Source organism: Leopardus geoffroyi, chromosome C1, assembly GCF_018350155.1.
Source record: "Leopardus geoffroyi isolate Oge1 chromosome C1, O.geoffroyi_Oge1_pat1.0, whole genome shotgun sequence".
Classification (NCBI taxonomy): Eukaryota; Metazoa; Chordata; class Mammalia; order Carnivora; family Felidae; genus Leopardus; species Leopardus geoffroyi.
The window spans coordinates 103,256,551-103,279,715 of NC_059328.1; the positions used below are offsets into that span (position 1 = coordinate 103,256,551).

At 38.0% G+C, this 23,165-nt stretch overlaps 1 protein-coding gene and 1 pseudogene across 2 annotated transcripts in view; both read right to left on the bottom strand.

Moving 5' to 3' along the window:
* Nucleotides 1-480: 480 nt before the first annotated feature.
* LOC123596846 lies at nt 481-6,849 on the bottom strand (annotated as a pseudogene).
* A 1,353-nt stretch (nt 6,850-8,202) lies between these two features.
* The window catches only part of FMO5 (flavin containing dimethylaniline monoxygenase 5), a 34,764-nt gene continuing 19,801 nt past the window's right edge, over nt 8,203-23,165 (bottom strand). For both annotated transcript variants that reach the window (XM_045478881.1, XM_045478880.1), the window contains exons 6-9: nt 21,083-21,282; nt 15,200-15,552; nt 13,355-13,427; nt 8,203-10,701 (exon numbers count right to left, since the gene is read on the bottom strand). In XM_045478881.1, coding sequence (XP_045334837.1) covers nt 10,356-10,701; nt 13,355-13,427; nt 15,200-15,552; nt 21,083-21,282 — 972 coding nt within the window. In that variant the 3' untranslated portion in view covers nt 8,203-10,355. The remainder of the gene's footprint in view (nt 10,702-13,354; nt 13,428-15,199; nt 15,553-21,082; nt 21,283-23,165) is intronic.

A 23,165-nucleotide genomic window follows, 5' to 3' on the forward strand; every position in this document is an offset into this window, starting at 1 on the left:
AATAATTTTCCACTTTATATAACACATTTTTTTTATCCCTTCATCCGTGGACACTTAGGTTGCTTCTGTATCTTGGCAATTGTAAATAACGCTGCAACAAATACGGGAGTGCAGGTACCTATTTGAGATCCTGGTTTCATTTCCTTTGGATATATACCCAGAAGTGGGATTGCTGGATCATATTGATGAGGGAGCCAAAAGCAACCTGAGGGCAAAGCATGAGCTAACACCCACAACCCCACCTGCCCACCTCCCTACTCCTGTGGTAGGACGTATGTGACATTCCTCAGGCACTCCTGGCTGCCCAAGAACAAAGGAAAGAAAACAAATGGTTAACTGATAGAGATCACAGTCATGCAGGACATGAGTCTTCATAAGTTTACAAATGTTTTAGTAAATTACCAGAGAAAGGAAATTTTATCAATAGCTTAATCTCCAGTGGTGGCTGCCTGCAAGTCTATAACCCAACCTTGACCTGGTTTAAGAAAACCTGAGGAACAGGGTTCTGTATGGTTTTGCTCCACTTGGGACTGGGGGCATGGGAGCTGATGCCCTTTTCCTCGTTTCCCAAGAGGGATCCTCCTTCCTTATCAAATTTAGATCCGCGTTGATTTGCCCAGTGTTTTCCTTTTCTACATCTGGGACTATCTTTATTGGGTAACTTACTGGTTTGTCCCCTTTTCGTTGGTGACGGTCCTTTTGCATGTGCCCTGGTTTTTCACATTTAAAGCAGGCATGAGAGGCTGGAGACGGCCTCATAATAGCTGCAATAATTTGTGTGCTATGTGTCTCAGTTCCCACATTTTGGCACGCCCTAATGAATTCAGGGATACCTTTGGCTTGAGTACGTATGCCAGAGACAGCGGCCTGCCAGTCTGCATTAGCATTTTCATAGGCCAATTGCTGCAATAAAACTTGAGCAGTTTCTTCATTATCTATGTACCTGGAAATACTCTGTTGTAACCTATTCACGAAATCAACCTAAGGCTCAGTGGCTCCCTGCCATATGGTGGCAAAGAAACCTGTTTTTGTTTTTATGTCAGGGACTCGGGACCAGGCAGCAATTGCAATAGTAGAGCACTGTTGGAATAACCTATGACCGGCTTGGGCGCGATATAATGGCCTGGAGCATTTCCACTCCTATCAGAATACCTAAATCTTGATTATGAATTGCCTGTGTTGTGCAACCCACTTGATATTCTAAAGTCCACACAGCTGCCAAGTGGCTTTTGCACCACCTTCCGGTTCTACTATACTAGCCAAGGTTTTACTCAAAGACATACAAGGTGATAATTCATGGAAAGGACTTTATGAACTGATAACTTGGGGAAGGGGGTAGGCATGTGTTCTCCCATTAGGATCACGCTGGGCACCTGCCCGTCTGATTAAACCATACCATGAGTTGGAAGGATCAGCCCCTCAACCCTCCTCTCAGATGGCCAGAAAGCAGTGTAACACGTTCCCTATAATCTCCTTTACCAGGACATAGCTATTTGATTTCCCACATGTCCTGAGAATTGTTTGCTGGTATGCCAACGTTGGAATTGGTGACCAGAACCCTAAGGACCTTTGCATATATTTTAGTTGGATTGTTTTCTTGCTGTTAAATTGTCTGAATTCCTTATATATTTTGGATATTAATCCCTTATCAGATAGATTAGATATATCATTCAATATCAGATAAATATTTTCTCCTACTCCAAAGGTCACCTTTTCGTATTGTTGATGGCTTCCTTTGCTGTGCAGAAACTTTTTAGTTTGATGTAGTTCCTCTTGTTTATTTTTGCTTTTATTACCTTTGCTGTTGGTGTCCAGTCCAAAAAATATCACCAAGACCAAAGTCAGGGAGTCTACCCTCTATGTTTTCTTTGAGGAGTTTTATAGTTTCAGGTCTTAATTCAAATCTTTAATCCACTTCGAGTTAGTTTTTGTGAGTGGTATAAGGTTATAAGGTAGAGGCTTTTTGTTTTTTGTTTTTTGTTTTTTTTTTTGTATGTGGATATTCCGTTTTCCCAGTACCACTTATTAAAGAGACTCTCTCAGAATTTTGTGTTCTTTGTGCCCTTGTCAAAGATTAGTTGACTGTATATAGGTGGGTTTATTTCTGGACTCTATTCTCTTCCTTTTTTTTTTTTTAATTAAAATTTTTTTCAATGTTTTTATTTATTTTTGAGAGAGAGCATAAGCCAGGGAGAGGCAGAGAGGGAGAGAGAGAGAGAGAGAGAGAGAGAGAGAGAGAGAGAATGAGAGAGAGAGAATGAGAGGGTGAGGGGCAGAGAGAGAGGGAAACATAGAATCCAAAGCAGGCTCCAGGCTCTGAGCTGTCAGCACAGAGCCTGATGCAGGGCTCTAACTCACGAACTGCAAGGTTATGACCTGAGCTGAAGTGGGAAGCCCAACCAACTGAGTCACCCAGGTGGCCCTATACTCTCTTCCTTTGATCTGTGTATCTATTTTTATATATGTACCATACTATTTTGATTATAGTAGTTTGAAATCAGGAATATACCTCCAGTTCTGTTCACCTTTCTCAAGATTCCTTTGCCTATTTGGGGTCTTTTGTGGTTTCTTATTTTTTATTTTAAAATAATTTTATTCTGCCCGGAAATGGTGGTGATGTTCTTACATTCTGTCCACCCAAAGGAAGAGGAACGAAATTAAAGGGTCCAGAATTTTCCTCACCATATTGTCATAATTCTTTCTTTCAGATTCCAAAGAATTTGCATATGAATTATATCATGTGATCTCAAAACTGCCCCATGAGGGTAAGCTGAATGAATAATTATATCTCATTTTATAAACAAGGCTCAGGTTAAATATTTAGCCAGTATTTCCAAAAATGATATGTGTACCTCATTCATTTTTTAGAACTTGACAAGGGCCTAGTACTAAGTGCCCCCTGCTCTTCAGTTGCTCACAACCTTGACATCTTCAAGGGAGTGACCATGACTCCAGCTAGGTATGACCCCAAACCTGGCACTTAAAGACACATAAATGTCTATAGTGATACTTATGACTAAACACTTACTGAGAATTTCCTTTTCCAAAAGTATAAACTTAGATTATTTGAAGAATTAGTATTTCGATTAGCATCTTAATTAATAAGCATATATATATACAGACACACACATACACACATGTATATAGTATCACCACATGAGTACTGATTTGGTACAAAGAGACTGCTAACTGTAAACTGTTTGACTTAGGATAAGTATCTTTATCTTTCTAGTTATAAATTTTCTCATCTGTACGATGAGAGGACTGTGCATGTCCATCTCTAAATCCTGGATTAGATTTGAAGACATCAATATGAATTCACGTTTACCTTACTAATAGATACAGATGGACAAATACAGAAATAATTATGAATATGTGTGTATTCATGTGTTAGTATATGCACATGTATTTCCAAGTTCTGGCCTCTGAAGGGCCTAGAAAAAACATCCCAGTAGCAATGAGCACACCTAGCACCTAGTTTTTGGGTTCTAATATAATTCTCGAATAAGAGGAACCAGGACTCTTGGGAGAAATGGCCCCTCCCCTGCTCATGCTCTGTCTTGCACTGTCTCTCAAAAATAACTAAATGTTAAAAAAAAATTTTTTTAAAGTGTCAAGGTACTGAAAGACATTTCAAAATGTTAAGCATCCTTAAGCTCCTCAATCACTTTTTAATAAAAGTATTATTATTTTATTTTTATGTATGTGTGTATTGAGGTATATTCACAATTTTATTTAATCCTTTAAAAAATTTCTATTTTAAAAAATACGTTGAATTTATTCATTCAATTAATTAATTACTAATTTACTGAGGTCTTACTGTATTTTAAGCAGCCCTGGGAACATACAGAGTAATTACAAAGTCTCTTCCTCCAAAGAATTAGTAGTTCAAGGAGGAAACAGGGGAAAGAACCAATTGATATTACATAGGTGCCAAAAATATTCACCAAATAAAATGAAGCAACATACCAGGTACGATAAAGGCGCAAAAGTTCGCCTGTTTCAAATTGGAGATGAGTGAGAGATTCCTGGAAGATAACAGATGAAGTGAATCTTGAGGGTAAAAGAAGTGCTAGCCATTAGGGCAAGTGGAGAATTTACCAAGAGGAGGGTGCAGCAAAAGAATGTTTAGAGAAGCATGGAAAAACACAGCATTTCGGAAAATTCCAAGTAAGCAGTATGGAGGATGTTTATATCCTATTGTATATTATATTGCCATTGACAAAAGTAAAAGTAACAGGGCACAGACTCAGTATTAAGCAAAATCATCTCATTTATGAATGTACTTACCGTTATTATACCATAAATCTTGATAGTGGAGACTATTAGCTCAATCTGCTCAGCTACAGGAAAGAACTTATCTAAGTGATTTCAAGAGGTCTCTTTTGACCTTATTTCACTGTTCTCTCCTCTCTACAATTGTAGTCTGTATTTATTCAGCAAAGAAAACAAAATTGCTAAAGTAAGTTATATTTTTAAATTTTTTTTTAACGTTTATTTATTTTTGAGACAGAGACAGAGCATGAACGGGGGAGGGTCAGAGAGAGGGAGACACAGAATTGGAAACAGGCTCCAGGCTCCAAGCTGTCAGCACAGAGCCTGACGCGGGGCTCGAACTCACGGACCGCGAGATTGTGACCTGAGCCGAAGTCGGCCGCTCAACCAACTGAGCCACCCAGGCGCCCCGCTAAAGTAAGTTATATTATGCTTTATTAGAACAACTTAATATATAATTAAGGGAAAACATAGTAATTTAAATGAATGATACTATCCAATATTCTTCCTCTCTCTGAGAAAGTTTCACTACAATGTGGCTCTGGGTCAAGCCCTGAACCAAAAAAAAATGTATTTCTTTATTTTTTTAAATAATTTTTAAACTTTAGAATCATTTTAGATTTAAGAAAAATTGCAAAAATAGTAGAGTTCCTATATACCCCACAGCCAATTTCCTTTATTGTTAACATCTCCCATTACTATGGTATATTTGTCACAACTAATAAACCAATAATGGTACATTCTTATTAACCAAAATCCATACTTTATTAATATTTATTTAGTTTTTTTTGAAAATGTACTAAAATTTAATCATTCATAAAAGCTGTAATTTAATCTGATGGTAAAATACCAAAAGCAATATTAGAGTTGATTTATTATATATTTTAGCTTTGAAAACCATAGAAATCAGTTATCCCAGTTTTTTTCCTATAAAAGACTCATTTTTGCAAAGGATTATGCACAATTTTAATTAGAATATCATGACAAGGGTATTTCATAATTTAGTTTTGAGAAAGAGACCGACCACGAGTGGGGGAGGGGCAGAGAGAGAGAGAGGGAGACAGAATCCGAAGCAGGCTGAGCTGTCAGCACAGAGCCCTATATGTGGTGCTCGAACTCACAAACTGTAAGATGATGACCTGAGCTGAAATCAAATGCTTAACGGACTGAGCCACCCAGGTGCCCCCATAATTTTTTAAATACAAAATGAAGCCAGTGACTCAAAAAGTTATCTGGTGCAATGGGTTTGAGGGGAAATTTCATAATATGTATCATTACAGATATGAAGTACAGTGGTTCAACTTTTTTAGTGCTGGACAGGGAAGAATCATGATAAAGAGGTCAATATGAAATCATTTGATTACAGTAGTACTAACATTTGAAATGCATCCATGCTCTTTTTTTGTAATCATATTAGAGTCAAGTATATTTATTTTCACATCTGTTATAACTGCTATTACAAAGGAGACATACTATTATTTTCCAAGTGATAATACAGAGAGCAGTTTTTTTTTTTCTCCAGGGAAATTGTGCAAACCGATACAAGATTTAAATTCTTCACCTAATATATAAAACAGGAGAAGCCTCTTCAGATTTAATTTCTGAAGTCTGGAATGCTCGTATTTCCCAGTTAGGCCACAGTTCATTCCTGTAATCTGGCCCAGAGCTGCTGCTTACTGCGGGTCTAAAGCTGCAGACAGGATTTCTTTTTGGGCTTCTTCTTTTCTACTGGTGTTTTTCTTTTTTCTTTTTAAAAAAATTTTTTTTGATGTTTATTTTTTAGAGAAAGAGAGAGAGACAGAGTGTGAGTTGGGGAGGGGCAGAGAGCGAGAGGGAGACACAGAATCCGAAGCAGGCTCCAGACTCCCAGCTGTCAGCACAGAGCCCGAAGCGGGGCTCGAACTCACAAGCTGTGAGATCATGACCTGAGCAGAAGTCAGACACTTAGCTGACTGGGCCACCCAGGCACCTCTCCCCACTGGTGTTTTTCTATTTATATGTCTGACCAGGTCATAAAAGATCTTATTAATGTTGATCTTTAACTTTGTAGTAGATTCTAAAAAGGCATGGTCATACCACCATCTTCCTAACCCTTTTTTCCTTTTTTTTTTTTTTAACCATCTTTCTAAATTCTGACCCTGTTCTTTGCCAACTACTTGCTCATCTTCCAGGTCACATTATTGCCAGCTAAAATCATTGGACATCTTCTGCATCCTTAACCCATACAATCAGTTCCTTCAGGTCCTATAAGTCATTAAACACGGACTGAGCTGTAATAGGATATGCTAGTGCAAACCCTTGGCCGTTGTTCATACACAAATCCCTCATTGCTATAAATTCCTCTGTCCTGCTGTGTCCAGGATTTCAAGCATACGCTGTTGGCAATCTACTTTAGCTTGCTTTCTGAAGAATTCTGGAGGAATCTTCTATTGTTGGGTCATATTTTTCAACAAAAATTCTGGGAACAAACTGAACTGTGAGATCAGATTTCCCATGCCTCCTGAACCAAGGACCACTAGCTTATACTCACACATGACCTGGTCTGTTTGAATCCTGACAATCTACTCAATGCCACTGAAGTTACAGTGACACACACACTGTACACAGAGTAAACACCCTCTGATCCAGTCATCCCACTTCTGGGAATCTATCTCCCACTTGGGTCTGGGCCTCCTCCTCCCTCCCCTACACTGTAGTGGCTGTGCTCTGGCTCTGCTCAGGCTCTGGGTGGTGGTGGTGCTGGCAGTGGTACCTCCAGAACACACTCACATGCCTAATATTTCTGTAATTTTTACTTGGTGTCCTTTTTATGTTCCAGGATCCTATCCAATGTTCTTATATGCAAATGATACAATGGGAAAGGGATATAACCTGTCAACATTATTACAAACGCAAAGGATGGTAAAGTGATGAATATTAGTACACATTCATCAGCAATGAGGGCTTTGTATCTTGAGTTGTTTTTAGATACATTACATTTAGATGTCAGGTCTCTTTAGGCTCCTCTGTACTATGACAATTTCTCAGATTTTCGTTGTTTTTGATAATCTTGATAGTTTCAACATGGTTAGCTATTTTGTAAGATATTCCTGAACTTGGGTTTGTCTGACGTTTCCTTATGATTAGACGGTGCTATCATTTTTGGGGAGGAAGACCACAGGGATAAAGTACCCTTGTCATCACATATTAAGGCTGCATGACTATCAACATGACTCACTGGTTATGTTCATTTTGATCATGCACCTGAGGCAGTGTTTGTCAGATCTCTCCACTGTAATGTTATTTTTTTCCTCTTTCCATACTGTTCTCTTTGGAAGGAATATACTCTCTGTAGCCTATACTTAAGGAGTGGGGAGTTATGCCCCATTTCCTTGAGGGTAGAATATTTATATAAATTGTTTAGAATTCTTCTGTATGGGAAATTTGTCTATTCTACTCCACTTATTAAATTATTCAATCATTTATATATATCTGTATGGATTCATTGATATTTTTTATATTTTATTATAATCCAATATTAGGTCATCTGTTTTGTGGCTCAGATTGTTCTACCTTTGGCCATTGAGACCACTTTAGGTTGGCTTCTGTATCCCTTTGACATACCCCCATCAGTTTGTTTTTTGAGCACTTTCTTACTTTCTTGGCGTAATAAGACTCTGTGTGTGTGTGTGTGTGTGTGTGTGTGTGTGTGTAATATGATGGGAAAGTGATATAATGGGAAAGTGATATAACCTTTCAACATAATTACAAAAGCAAAGGATGGTAAAGTGATGAATATTAGTACACATTCATCAGCAGTGAGGGCTTTGTATCTGGAGTTGTTTTTAGTTTGGTTTCCTATTCATATCTTACTTTTAGCTTGGTTTACAAGTTAACCAATGATTTTTTCTGTAACCTTGCATTTTATAAATAAAATGAGAGAGTCAATGAAGTTATAATTACATACTTTTATTTAAAGAGGAAATTGGGGTACTTATTGCTGATAACTGGTAATTACATTATCAAAGGGCTGTTCATTCAATAAGCTTACATGTTAAAAAAGGCAAATTTATATGTTAAAAGAAGGAAATGAAAAAGAAGTAAGCAACCTTTACTTTTGGACTAGAATAATCTGCAGATTGTAAGATATTGAGTCCATTTTTAAAAGATGATAAATCACCAGTATCACAAGTTTTAGGGAAGGAAAAAGACCTAAGAAGTAATACCATTTCTTTGTTCTCTACTTTTCAAAGGGCATTTCTACCTGTAAATTAGGCCAATAGTTAAATAGCAAATAGTTAAATGAGCAAATAGTCAAATGATTAGGAGCAAGTTGTAGTTCTTACATTTCTGGTTCTCTTACGTGCATTTACATTGGGAAATAATAATTTCTAATGTTTCTTTAGCTGTTCAGATTTGTCCTTTGGTTATATGACAGGCAGCAACGTGAAAATGTATTGCATGACAGCTTATTTATCAATACAAACCTGGCTGGTACATCTAGTCCCCTTGTTGATGAAATTTGGTGTGCCCAATAGCTAACACTTGTTTAACTTTGTGAGACAAGAACAGAATAGAGCTTCTACAAATGAGAAAACAGGATCAACAGCAGTCCTGGGACATAAACGGGAGTCTCTGCTTTTCATTTGCTGTTTTTCAGAACTACATGGTATGCCATTAAGAGAACTGTTTTTTTTTTTAGTTTTTTTTTAATGTTTATTTTATTTTTGAGAGAGGCAGAGACAGAATGTGAGTGGGTTAGGGGCGGAGAGAGACGGAGACACAGAAGCAGAAGCAGGTTCCAGGCTCTGAGCTGTCAGCACAGAGCCTGATGTGGGGCTCAAACTCACGAGCTGTGAGATCATGACCTGAGCTGAAGTCAGACACTCAACCGACTGAGCCACCCAGGCGCCCCTAAGAGAACTGTTTTAAGCAGACTGCCCCTGTATTTAGTTAGTATCAATTTTGTTTTAATACATAAATAACCTCTTTGAATATTGACTACTTAGACTCTGTGTGTGTGAGGGAGTGGAGAGGAGAAAGTAGGACTGAGGAGAGACAAATGACATTTGTAGGCCATACCACAAAAGTTGGCAGCTATGGATCATATTTTCTAAGGCAAAGTCTTGTTGGATCCTAATATGGGAACTAAGAGATCAAAAGAAGATCAGACAGCTAACTTAAAATCCCAAGTTTTTCAGCCAAGTCCAGTCTATTCACAGATGCTGGATTATTAGGATGGCCCCTGAGCATAGAAAGTTGAAGGTAGTTTCTTCATTGAGAAAATAAAGACAGATTGCTTAGGGGAAAAGAGTAAAAAGGATGAGGTATCAGACACACTAGTGAATCACTAGTGAAATAAAATGTTTTAAGTGTTTATATATCTTAGATGTATATAAGACCATTAATTCTCTGATCTCTCAGGAAACCTACATTTAGTTACAGTATTAAAAACAAAAGATTGAGCTATTTTTTTTTCCTTAGAGAGAGAGAGAGAGAGAGAGAGAGAGAGAGAGAGCAAGAGCACACTCAACAGAGGGGCACAGGGAGAGAGAGATCTTAAACAGGCTTCACGCTCAGCATGGAGCCTGACCCTGGGCTTGATCTTACAACCCTGGGTTCATGACCTGAGCTGAAATCAAGAGTTGGACACTGAACTGACTGAGCCACCCAGGTGCTCCAAGATTGAACTTCTAATAGAATATCAAATCCTATAAGAAGCAGAGTTCCATGGAGTCACCCAGTATACAGATATTGACTTCTCCCCACCATAATATTGACAACATTTATCAAGCACATACCACATGTCAAGAAGTCTGCTAAGGACTTACAAAGATGACTGAAAGGATACTTGAGCTCATAGTCCAGGGGTTATTGAAAGGAAAAAGTGGTGGGTCACAAGAGGACGGGAGGGAAATCAATATGAATGAAAAGCTAGAGTCTCACTGTAAGGAAAAGAGGAAAGAAGATTAATGCTTTGGCAAGAGAAAAGTAGATTCCTGAACAATGTGAAGCCGAGAGCTGTTCAATCTCATCAGATTCTGAAGGCATCTCTAGATGCAGCTTTCCAAAGAAAACTGGGGCAATGACAAATGGGACAGCTAAAAGTAGGTCACAATTATAGCAAAGAAAACAACAGCCAGCATACACTTAGCCATTGTTATTGTTGAAGTCGTGGAATTAGTGTGTTCAATAACTCTTGTCATCAGTGGCTTCCTGATACGATCTTCTGTGGTGAGGATAGCTTTTCGGGCTCCATCCCATTTTCCAGGGCCTTGTAGACGATACTGGATTGGAGTGCAGGGTCCCCAGATTATCTGTATTGCCAATTTAGGGTCAGTGAAGGCCAGAGACAGCAGACTGGGCCTGACACCCACGAGATCAGCCAGCTCTTCCATGGTATCTATATAGTCTCCCTGAATGGTATGGCGTTGGCTCTCCACATACCTGAAGCAGAGAAGACAGAAGCCATGGCCTGTCAATAATTCAGTCAATTAATCAGTGCTTTCTGATTGCCTGTTATTGGCTCCGTATTTGGCTAGGAGCTGTAGAAAACAAAGAAGAAAGGAAAGACATTGTCTTTATCCTTAAGGACCTTATAATCTACTGGAATATAGAAGATAGATACACATAAAGCACAAGAGAATATAAGATTTTTTGTATATTGTGTGGTTTTAGATTGCTAAGTAGAAATGTTAGAAGAGGGTAGTTAAAATAGAGCAGTATGTCCTTGAAAGATGTGGAAGACATATCTGCTAGCAAACAGCAAAGTGTTACAAGTCAGGGGAGCAGCAGAGTGAAGGAATAAAGCAGGAATGAGTGTGGAATATGAGCATAGAATATCTGTGGGTGCTACCTACAGTAGAAGAGGCATGTTGTGGAAAACAAAGATGGATAGAGAGAGGCAAATATAGCAGATTCAGAGAAGACTCTGATGTTATGAGAAAACTCACCACAAAAATTCTCAAATTTGGGACCCTCAATTGTTTTATGAGGCAGTGGTAGTGGGGTCCACAGAGCAGGACTTCCCCGGGCCAGTGCTAATTTGGAATCCTGAAAGGAGTGGGGGGATGACTTATCCCACAAGAGGTAGTGGCCGTGCAAACAGAGCCAGGTGGAGGCATTACACCAAGTGCAGATTTGAAGAGCTAGAACTTTTGAGAGGGAAAATGTGGTAACAGATACTTGTGGCAGGAGTGGGATTTAGAGAGCTCACTGGTAACTTTTCTTCCTATAATGAAAATAAAACAAAGAAGAGTAGGACAGAAAGGAAGGAAGAGAAAAACCAAGTCAAACTAATTGAGATTAGATGGGATTGCTTGAGGAATCCAAAAACAGGGACAGGAAAAAAAATGATAGAAAATAAATTTGAGGTAGAATTAGTGAGATAGAATTTCAGAGGAACTGACAGATGGTCAAATAGCAATTTCCTGAAATGGGACTAGTTTCAAAGAGAAGTGAAGACAGGAAAGAATTTGAGAGCTTCCCCTTATGGATGTTATGTTGGCTGAAGGGTCTGTAGGCATACATTTATCCTTCAGTGGTGGGTCAAGAGCTGAGTATTCATAAAGGTTTATCAAAAGGGATTCACTTGTACCAGCCTTGTAGGGTTGTTGGGAGGATTAAATGAAGCCATGCATATAAAACACATAGTGTGCATACACAGTTGACCCTCGATAAAGGTTAAATTGTATCTTTGGGGACTGCTCACAGTCAAAAGGTAGTTAGACAAAAATAAGTCAGGGGAAAGAGAGGCGGGAAGTTGAAATAGGATATTTACTGCCAGAAAAGCAAGGAAAGAAAGCACTCCAAGAAGGAAGAGACATTTACAAGCACCAAACTCACCAGTGAGAAGAAAAATGGAATTGGTCATAGATGACCTTCAAGAGAACAGTTGCAGAAGGATAGAAGTTACAATACAGGAGGCTTAGGAGGAAGAAAAGAATGAGAATTTAGAGCATATAATGTAGAATATTTATTGTAGAAATCTGGCAGTGAAAGGAGAAAAACAGCAGAATACCTGGAAAGGATATCAGGGTTAATTAAAAACTTTCTCCTCTTCCCAGACAGGGGAGAGTTATGCTAGTAAAATCAATGAAAGAAAACCACCTCTTTGGGCCTGGAATGATTATACCCCTAACTTTTGCACAAAAATTTAGGAACTTACCATCAACTTCCACTTTGTCCAAATAAAAATCACCTAGTGTATAAACTCAAGTTCCGAAATTCAGATTGCTAAATTACCATGTTGGCCCAAGCACTAAGCAACTAGCTGATGTTACCACTTTCCCAGATCACAAAGACTGTTCACACCATGAGCTGCTGTGACCTGAGGGTGCTGTTACATGATGACAGCTGACAAAGTAGCCTATGCTGGTTTGTTTTTTTTTTGTTTTTCTTTAAGGAGTCTCTATGCCCAGTGTGGGGCTTGAACTCATGACCCAGAGATCAAGAGTCTGATATTCTACCAACTGAGCCAGCCCCGTGCTCACCTGTGCTGATTTGTAGATACACCTACAGATTTGTGACTGGGCCATATCTTCTTCCCATTAAATCATTGACCCTCTTCCTTTGGCAGCTCCACTAGCATTTCAAGTAATCCTGACAAAATTAATATACCTGATTTTCCCTCCATGTACTTTTTCCTATCTTTCTTTTAGGTTCTAATCATAGGATTTTAAATGCTTTTCTGTTCTTTTCCATGCATATTCAAACCATTTGGTGCTATTTCCCCATTTTATTGTCACACAAACTATCATTTCCCTTCCCTTCAAAATATAATCTAAATCCTGGACCACCTGCGTGGTTCAGTCAGTTAAGCATCTGACTTCGGCTCAGGTCATGATCTCACAGTTCGTGAGTTTGAGCCCCACATCAGGCTCTGTGCTGACAGCTTGGAGCCTGAAGCCTGTTTCAGATTGTGTCTCCCTCTCTCTCTGTCCCTCCCCCAGTCGTGCTCTGTCTCTGTCTCTCAAAAATTAATAAACATTAAAAAAAATTAAAAAAAATCTAAATCCTTAAAATAACACAAGGAAGATAAACATAGTCCAATATTGCTCTAATTAAGAACTAAGAAGGAAATTACCACACACTCTCTTACCTTTTTGCCATTTGCTCTTGAGCCTTAGCTATCTCTGCTTTCATTTTGCTTTGTGAGGGCAATGTCTTTAGCCCTAAAGAGAAAAATCAAAATTTTAAGTGTAAGATTACCTCACTGACAACAATAATCCTATTAACAATTACTATGCCATGGAGAATTCAAAGAAATACAAAATAATTTTTTGTACTCGAGTAGGTTACAATTCACTGGATCACCTTCCCCTATCACCACCACAATATGATGCCATTAAGGACGGTAACTTACTCTATTCTACTATCTCTTTGGGAGAGATTTCTCCGATACTGTCTTCCAGTCAATATCTTCCTCCTCATCTTCCAATTGGGAAATGAAATATGGACATAATGAAATGATAAATGGTCCCAAAAGTATGTGAAAAATAAAGAGCAAAATAAAGGGCAGGGTACATTTGTACTCTTAGTAACAAACAGGCTTTACCACAGAGAGAAGGAAGTAAAAATGAACTCTTGATCCCATTTTATGACTAAAGTCCTATGAAAGATAAGGCTTTCCTCTTCTGTTTGGATTTTTCACAATTTCACAGGTGGCCATTTCATCTTGAAATGGCAACAGCTGACAAAAAACAGTTGGCGTGGTTGTTTTTAATTTTAAACTGATTTTGCGCAACCCTCAAAGTTTCACTCCTTGGTTCTGGTCAACCCTTTGAAGTGATACTGAGCAAATCAAATCCTGCCACGGGACATTCTTTTTTTTTTTTTTTAATGTTTATTTTGAGAGAGAGGGAGAGAGAGAGCATGGGGTGGCGCAGAGAGAGAGAGAGAGAGAGAGAGAGAAAATCCCTTTGTGCTGATAGCACAGAGCCTGATGCGGGGCTCGAACCCACAAACTGTGAGATCATGACCTGAGCTGAAACCAAGAGTTGGATGCTTAACCTACTGAGCCACCCAGCTGCCCCTGGCATGGGACATTCTTGAAATATTTGAAGGGAACTCTCCTATCTCCCCTGAATCTTATCTTCTGTAGGTAAACCTCTCCAGCTCCTTCAGTTGTACTTCAAATGGTAGGTACATTTTCAAATCCCTGAACCATTCTTGTCTCTCTCCTTTTCATGCACTCCAGTGTCACTTGTAAAATATGTCTTTGGGTATGGGCTGAACAGTTTAGAGAAGAACAGTTGTAAATTCTAGGATATTACAATTCTTTAATGATGCTAGATATAATTAGGCCGTTTAGAAGCCATATCATTCTCCTGATTCATGTTGAGCCTACTATCCCAAATCCTAAAGTTTTTTCTCTTGTTCTCCTAGCCAAAACTGAAACAGGGGATGTTAAAGGGGGAAAGTAAGAATTTGAGAGGTTGAATCTTATACATTCTGGACTAGTCTTTAACCAGGTCTTAATTTTTGGCTGAAATCAATCACACCATTTCTATATTTGCTTTTCTCTATAATGACTTTTGCTTCACAAATATATATATATATATATATATATATATATATATATATATATATATATATATATATATCAGTTGTCTAAAATATAGATGAGTGGATTCTAGTCTGGAGTGCACATTGGAATCAACTGAGGAACACTTTCTTAGCGATCTATGTCTGGCCTACCCCAGACTTTTAAAATAAACATCACCAGGCAAAGCATGCCTATTTTGGGCAAGATTTTCCAGGAGATTCCAATATATGTCTATGGTTATAAATTGTTACTTTATATTCACTCAAGAATAATTTTTGAGCACTAATTTTATGCCAGGCACTATTACCGTCATACATACTTTCTACCTATTTAAAAGCAAGAACATAAACATAATTAAACATACCATTAAGTAATTAGTCAACTTGTCTGGTCACTTACCTTTAAATACTTGAGTGACCCAGCGTCCTTGGAGCTCTGAAATCGGCATAATGGCACCCAAAGGCTGGATCAAGCCTATGAATGCAAGAGTTGGCTTTTCCAGGTTAGGAGGGAAGACATTTTTATATAGGGATATCTTGTTTTTGACTACTTGAACAGAATCTTCAAGAAAAGGAAAGGCAAAAGTATAGCCTGTGGCAAAGATAACAGCATCAATGTCATCCTCCCTGGAGCCATCTTCAAATAGGGCGGCTGTCTCTGTGAACTCCTTCACATTTCCTTTCACCTTCACCAAGCCAGAAATTATACGATTTGGCAGTTCATCATTCACTGTTGGATGCTGACTCAGAGCTCTGTGAGTGGTGATAAAGATCAAAAGGAGAAATGAGAGTGAGATAGAATGTTAGTAACATGTAAGTAAAATTCTACTTTGATGGAAGTAGTTAAACAATATGTCAATGGTCTCTCTCTTGGTCTATCCATGAAATGTGGGAAAGGTCTAACATATACCAGCTTGGAACAGATCTGGATCTCAGAGCAGAAGTTGGGCCCTAGATGGCACTGAAAGAGAAGACGTCGGAGAAGTAAAAGAAAAATGGTCTTATTTGAAGAGTGTATCTATGGTTTCTTAAGGAATAGTAATATTTTCAGTGATATGAAATGGCCACAGGCCTATAGTTTCTATCCATATATCAATAGGTCTATAAGACTGGACTATCAGCGTTCTTTTGAGTCTCATTTCCACTTTCAAACCACCACGAGCTAGAATTAGACCATCATTTTTCAAGCTGTATAATAAATTACATGTATTTAGCAATTCGTAAATGGATTCTATATACACTCATTTATTTGAGTCTTACATAAACTCAGTGAAAGACCCAGCACAGGTGTCATTATCCAGGTTTTAGAGATGAGGAAATTGAGGCCTAAAGAAGTTAAGTGACTTGCCCAAGGTTACATACAGTCTAGGATTTGAAATTTTATATCAAAATTTTTTTTTTTATGAATTCCCTTGGGATCCCCTGGGCCTGCCTGTTAAGTAATATTTCCTAGAAACAACATTTATCTTTCTCTCCAAACTTATTCCTTTTCACAAATAGTACCACAATCCACATAGTTTTCCAAGCCACAAAACTGTGAGTCTTCTATCTGTTCACATGGGCTTTCCCTTTCTCCTCTTAATATCCTCAGAATAGTTTTATCTATTCTCTGTGTTACCTGGACTGTTACAAGGGCCTCCTTCTCCATTCCCCTTCAGTTATCTTCTACATCATTTTCGGAGTAGTTGTTCCAAAATGTATTTGTTATTAGGTTACTCACTTGTTTAAAATCTTTCAATGGCTCTGGACTGTCTTCGCTTCAAAAGTTTTATTTAGCAGAGGATACACAGGTTTTAATGTACCTGTTCAGTGAGGCTGGAGAGGTACTCAATCACTATTTGATCTTTGCCATTTTATTATAGTCCAGCCAAACCAGGCTACGTGCAAGTCCAAGAGCAAAATGTATTTTTCATTATTCTAAGACCTTGTACTTAGAATGCTACTTCCTTACCCTATTTGCTTGACTATGTCTTATTGTTCTAAAACCCCAATTCATTTTGTAATCACTGAAGTCATGGATGCTACAGTTTCCATAATTGGGTGAAATAAATGAGTGAAAAGTTGTTGAAGAACATAGTCTCAAACTATCACCCAACTGATTAATTTCAAAGGAAGAAAATCTTTACAAAGGAGAAACCTGGTATGTGCCACCTTATTCAAGGCATCAAATTTAACATCATTAATACGGGATAAACTGATGTCATGTGGCTCCTGATGTGATCTACCAAGAAGGCAAAACCTGTAAATATTTGTAGGAAAAATGTTTCCCCTGAATATAGTAAAGGTAGAACAACTATGCAAGCCCAAATTTTGAGACTTTTTATAAAACAAGTGGCTCGATTCTTTTAAAAAAATCTATGTCAAAAAATGGTGAATTATTTCAATTGAAGAGATTAAAGAGATATGACAATAAAATGCAATGGGGTAATGGGAATGCAAGCTGGTGCAGCTACTCTGGAAAACAGTATGGAGGTTCCTCAAAAAAGTAAAAATGGAACTACCCTACAACCCAGCAATTGCACTATTAGGCCTTTATCCACGGGATAGAGGTGTGCTGTTTTGAAGGGACACATGCACCCCCATGTTTCTAGCAGCACTATCAACAATAGCCAAAGTATGGAAAGAGCCCAAATGTCCATCGACAGATGAATGGATAAAGAAGATGTGGTATATATATACAATGGGGTATTACTCGGCAATCAAAAAGAACGAAATCTTGCCATTTGCAACTATGTGGATGGAACTGGAGGGTATTATGCTAAGTGGAATTAGTCAGAGAAAGACAAAAATCATATGACTTCACACATATAAGGACTTTAAGACACAGAACAGATGAACACAAGGAAAGGGAAGCAAAAATAATATATAAACAGGGAGGGGGACAAAACATAAGAGATTCTTAAACATGGAGAACAAACCAGGTTACTGGAGGGGCTGTGCGGGGGGGATAAATGGGTAAGGGGCACTAAGGAATCTACTCCTGAAATTATTGTTGCACTATATGCTAACTAATTTGGATGTAAATTTTAAAAAATAAAAAATAAAATAAAATAAAAATAAACCCACATTTTCATGATCAATTAATCTGTAACAAAGGAGGCAAGAATCTGAAACGGGGAAGAGACAGTCTCTTCAACAAATGGTACTGGAAAATTTGGACAACTACATGCAAAAGAATGAAACTGCACCACTTTCTTATATCCTAAACATAAATAAACTTAAAGACCTAAATGTGAGACCTGAAACCATAAATGTCATAGTAGAAAACATGGACAGTAATCTCTTTGACAGTCTTAGCAACATTTTTCTAGATAGGTTTCACAGGCAAGGAAACAAAAGCAAAAATAAAGTTTTGGGACTACACCAAAATAAGAAACTTTTGCGCAGTGAAAGAAATCATCAACAAAATTAAAAAGCAACCTACTAAATGGGAAGATATACTCATAAATGACATATCCAATAAAAGAATAAAATCTAAAATATGGAAAGGACGTCTATGACTCAACATTAAAACAAAAACAAAAAATTTTTAATTAAAATTAAAAATTATTTAAAAAGGCAGGAACCTGAAACAATTGTTTTACACAATGTATAAGTAGGAAGAATTTCAGGAGCAGCATGGTATGATCAATTGCTATTTAAAATATAATTTAATGTTTAATGTTTTATTTTAATATAATTTAATGTTATAATTTATTTTAATGTTAATATAATGTTGCACAAATATATATGCAATGCTGTATATTTAGACATGAATGGGGGTGGGGAGGAGCCTGGGAATCTAATGTCAACGTGTGGGGTGTAATAAATAAATAAAACTTGAAAGTTAAAAAAAAAATGCAGTGGGGTAATACCTGAAAGGATCCTGGATTTAAAAATAAAAGAGCTATAAATAGTATTATTGGGACAATTTAGGAAATTTGTGATACATTAGATAATAGTATTTTATTAATGCTGAACTTCCCATGTGATCATTGTACTATGTTTATGTAGGAGAATGCCCTATTTCTTAGGCAATATATGCTAAAGAATGTAGGGTAAAGTGTGTTAGAGTGGCTGTAACATACTCTCAAATGGTCAGGAAAGAATATGTAGTATTCATCGATGGATGGATGGATGGATGGATGTGATATAATCAGATGGATAGATGGGATTTACCTATCTTCAGAGAAAGGGAGAGAGAGAAAGCAAATATAGCAAACTGTTACTAACAGGTGAATCTAAGTGAAAGGTGTATGGGTGCTCATTGTACTTACTATTTTGTAGGAAGTAAATCTGAGCATTTAAAAGGATAAAAAATTGGAGGGAATATATCAAACTCAACACCCAAAAACCAAATAATCCAGTGAAGAAATGGGCAAAAGATATGAATAGACGCTTCTTCAAAGAAGACATCCAGATGGCCAACCGACACATGAAAAAATGCTCAACATCACTCATCATGAGGGAAATACAAATAAAAACTATGAGATACCACCTCACACCTGTCAGAATGGCTAACATTAACAACTCAGGCAACAACAGATGTTGGCGAGGATGCAGAGAAAGAGGATCTCTTTTGCACTGCTGGTGGGAATGCAAACTGGTGCAGCCGCTCTGGAAAACAGTATGGAGGTTCCTCAAAAAGCTAAAAATAGAACTACCCTACGACCCAGAAATTGCACTACAAGGTATTTATCCAAAGGATATGGGTATGCTGTTTCAAAGGGACACATGCACCCCAATGTTTATAGCAGCACTATCAACAATAGCCAAAGTATGGAAAGAGCCCAAATGTCCATTGATGGATGAATGGATAAAGAAGATGTAGTATATATATACAATGGAGTATTACTTGGCAATCAAAAAGAATGAAATCTTGGCATTTGCAACTACGTGGATGGAACTAGAGGGTATTATGCTAAGTGAAATTAGTCAGAGAAAGACAAATACCATATGATTTCACTCATATGAGGACTTTAAGATACAAAACAGATGAACATGAGGGAAGGGAAGCAAAAATAATATAAAAACAGAGAGGGGGACAAAACATAAGAGACTCTTAAATATGGAGAACAAACAGAGGGTTACTGGAGGGGTGGTGGGAGGGGTTGTGGGAGGGGAATGGGTTAAATGGGTGAGGGGCTTAAGGAATCTACTCCTGAAATCATTGTTGGACTATATGCTAACTTGGATATCAATTAAAAAAAATAAATTTAAAAAATTGGAGGGAATAAAGCATTCAAAATCAGCTTCTAGAAATGCTTTCATAGCCTACCTCCTTGACTGTGTGGACTCCCATCCTTCATACCCCCATAGCACTCCATGCATTCATCATATTCTATTGTCTGTCTCCTCCTTAGAGTATTTAAGGTAAAATCCATTTTTAGAGTCTGACATTTATTGTGTGACCTCAGACAAATTAGTTTCTCTAAGTGTCAATTTTTATAACTGCAAAATGGAAATGAAAAACAGTACTAACCTTTAGGGTTGTAACGAGGATTAAATGAGATAATGTATTTAACTCCAGTCTAGCACTGTGCTTGTCTTACATTAAGTCCTCAAAAATAAAGTGTAGTTATTTGTCTTTACTATTAGGTCTTTAGTCTCTGTGTTCTCATGCCCAGTATAATGCTTGGCTCATTACGCGTGTTCAGTATTTGTTGGATAAATGAATGAACATTGCCCTCTGCTCCCATTTTGTTGTTTTTACTGGGCATCATGTAAAAAGAACTTGTGGGGTGCCTGGGTGGCTCAGTGGGTTAAGCATCCACCTTCAGCTCAGGCCATGATCTCATGGTTCGTGAGTTCATGCCCTGCGTTCGGCTCTGTGCTGACAGTTCAGAGCCTGGAACCTGCTTTGGATTCTGGGTCTCCCTCTCTCTCTGCCACTCCCCTGCTCTCTCTCTCTCTCTCTCAAAAATAAAATCTTAAAAAAATTAAAAAGAAGTTGTATCTGAGGAAATAATAAAATGGTTAAGGTCAAGGAGAGTCATAGCTTGAAGATTACAGATGAGTAGATCTTGGACTCCTATGAGGGCAAAATAGAAATCTGATCTTAGATCTGTGGATTTTCTTTCTTTTTCTTTTTCTTCTTTTTAGGAATCTTTGCACTCAACGTGGGCCTCAAACGCACAACCCTGAGATTAAGAGTTGCATGCTATTCCAACTGAGCCAGCCAGGTGCCCCACAGATCTGTGGGTTTTCTTAATGTATGGGTAGGGGTGGTTCTGTTAACCTGTGCCAACAGTCCTTGTTCTTGTGCCTTGGCTATTACTGCCCCACCCCCATCCTGGTAACATACCTGTGTTTAGGCTTTAGGCCAAACATTTCATGGTCAAACCTTTGGTTCATCTTTTTCTCCAAAAAATGGTTTGCTAATGATTGACCACAGATCTTCAAAAGAAAATGTTTAAATCGAGAAGAGACTAACACATCAAGGGGATATCCATAGTCTGCTACACGATTTAGGATCCAAGACCCTCTCCTGGTGCTGAGGAAAACCTGGGGCATGGAAAAAAAAAATGGTTTGCTTTTGCCATTCTCTGGCTCATAATCCTTTGATAGCACCTGCTCTCTTCAAGATTAAGTCCAGACTCATTCATCTCTCTTTTTAGTTCCTGCACGATCTTTGTTTTATTTTCTGCAGTTTTCCTTCTCAAACACTATGTGTACAATTAGATTAGGGCATTCACTAAGAATGTGTCTTGCTCTGAACCACCACTGCATTTCTGCTTAATGGCATTATGCCTCCTTGAAAAGTCGCCTATCCTCTTAATTCTCCAAAGCCTATTTATTGTTAACATCCAGATCAAGTCTGCCTCCTCCATAAGACACTACTGACCATTCTGGCTGACAATTTTCTCTCCATCCTCTGAGCTACTCTAGCACTTACCACCTGTCCAACTCATTTAAAATTATGGAGCAGTTGAGCTGAAAGCAATTGCACATCATTTAATCCAAAACCTTCAGCCTTTTTTGCCTTTGACATTGTTAGCACTATTACCAACACAAAACAAAACACCCCCAAAAACCCCAAAACAAACCCACACCTGTTATTTATCATTTATATCCATATTAAACTTTTTACACTCATTTCTGTCTCTCCAAATGTGTTTCCTCCACGGTGGGGGGGGTCTAGCAATACACATCTTCTAGTCTCCCCAACACATCATCCTCATTGTTTCCATTTATTGAGAATTATGACCTGTAAGTGATTGTGCCAGGGCCTTTATCTATATTTTATTTAATCAATACAACAGTCCCTTGAGGTAGTTCTTCTTATCCTCATTTTATGCATGAGAAGATGAATAACTTGCCTGAGATCATACAGCTAGTAAATGGAAGGGCTGAATATCCAACTCAGGTCTGAGTCACCCCAAATCCTGTGCTGCTGAAGAATTGTTTCACTGACTACTTAAAGGAAAAACTGTAGATCGCTAGTCAAACAACAGGAAGCTGATAAAGTTTTGATATTCAGTTACTTGGCAAAAGTACCTCCTTCTCTACAAGACTTTCTGGGGATGTAATTACCTGCTTTATGGTCTTTTGTCTAAGCTCTTCCATAAAACGGTGACCTGTCTACAGAGGGATGATGTACTTTACACATACCTTCTCACTGATGGTAACCGCATGGGCTCTCATTACTGAGCACTTTGACATATCATAGTCTAAAGAGTATGCATGGTTCTAGGAATCACACAGCTTTATGTGCAGTCTGTATAACTTTTGTTATAAAAGTATATGAGTCCTATAAATGCTCAGAGTCTCAATTAAAAGGCTCCCTACATACAAAATTGTGACAATAATATATCGCAAGGCTGTTGTTAGAATTAGTGTTTTTGCAAAGGGTGTGGCATATGGTAAACATTCAATAAATGCTTAATGGTTATCATCATACTTCTTATTTCAGTTTTCTATCTATACCTTGTTTTAACACCATATTTATATGAAAAAATGGATTTATAAGAAAAAAAATGTGAGGAAAGTTGTTTTATAAGAAACAGATATGTTCTCTTCACAAAAGCATTATACCACAAGAATTATTATACCAAAACTTCCTTGATATACTGAAACTTACAGATCCACTTAAATTTTTTGATTTACAAATTCTAATAAATACAATTTAATACATAAAGCAAAAAGTTAGAACCTGGCAAGTGAGTGTCTTTGGCTTGCTTTGTGGGATGTCGGCACTGCCCCTGCCACGCAGACATGATTTTGCTGTGCATTGTCCCGGCCATTCTCAGACACAGCCACCTTATCTCCACCCGCTCTAGATGCTTTGTTCTTTGGCAATCTACAGTTCCTCAGTGCATGGAAGTCTCAGCGCCCTCATAACTGACCATTCAACGTGTTTGGATCCCTACCATATACCTTGCACAATC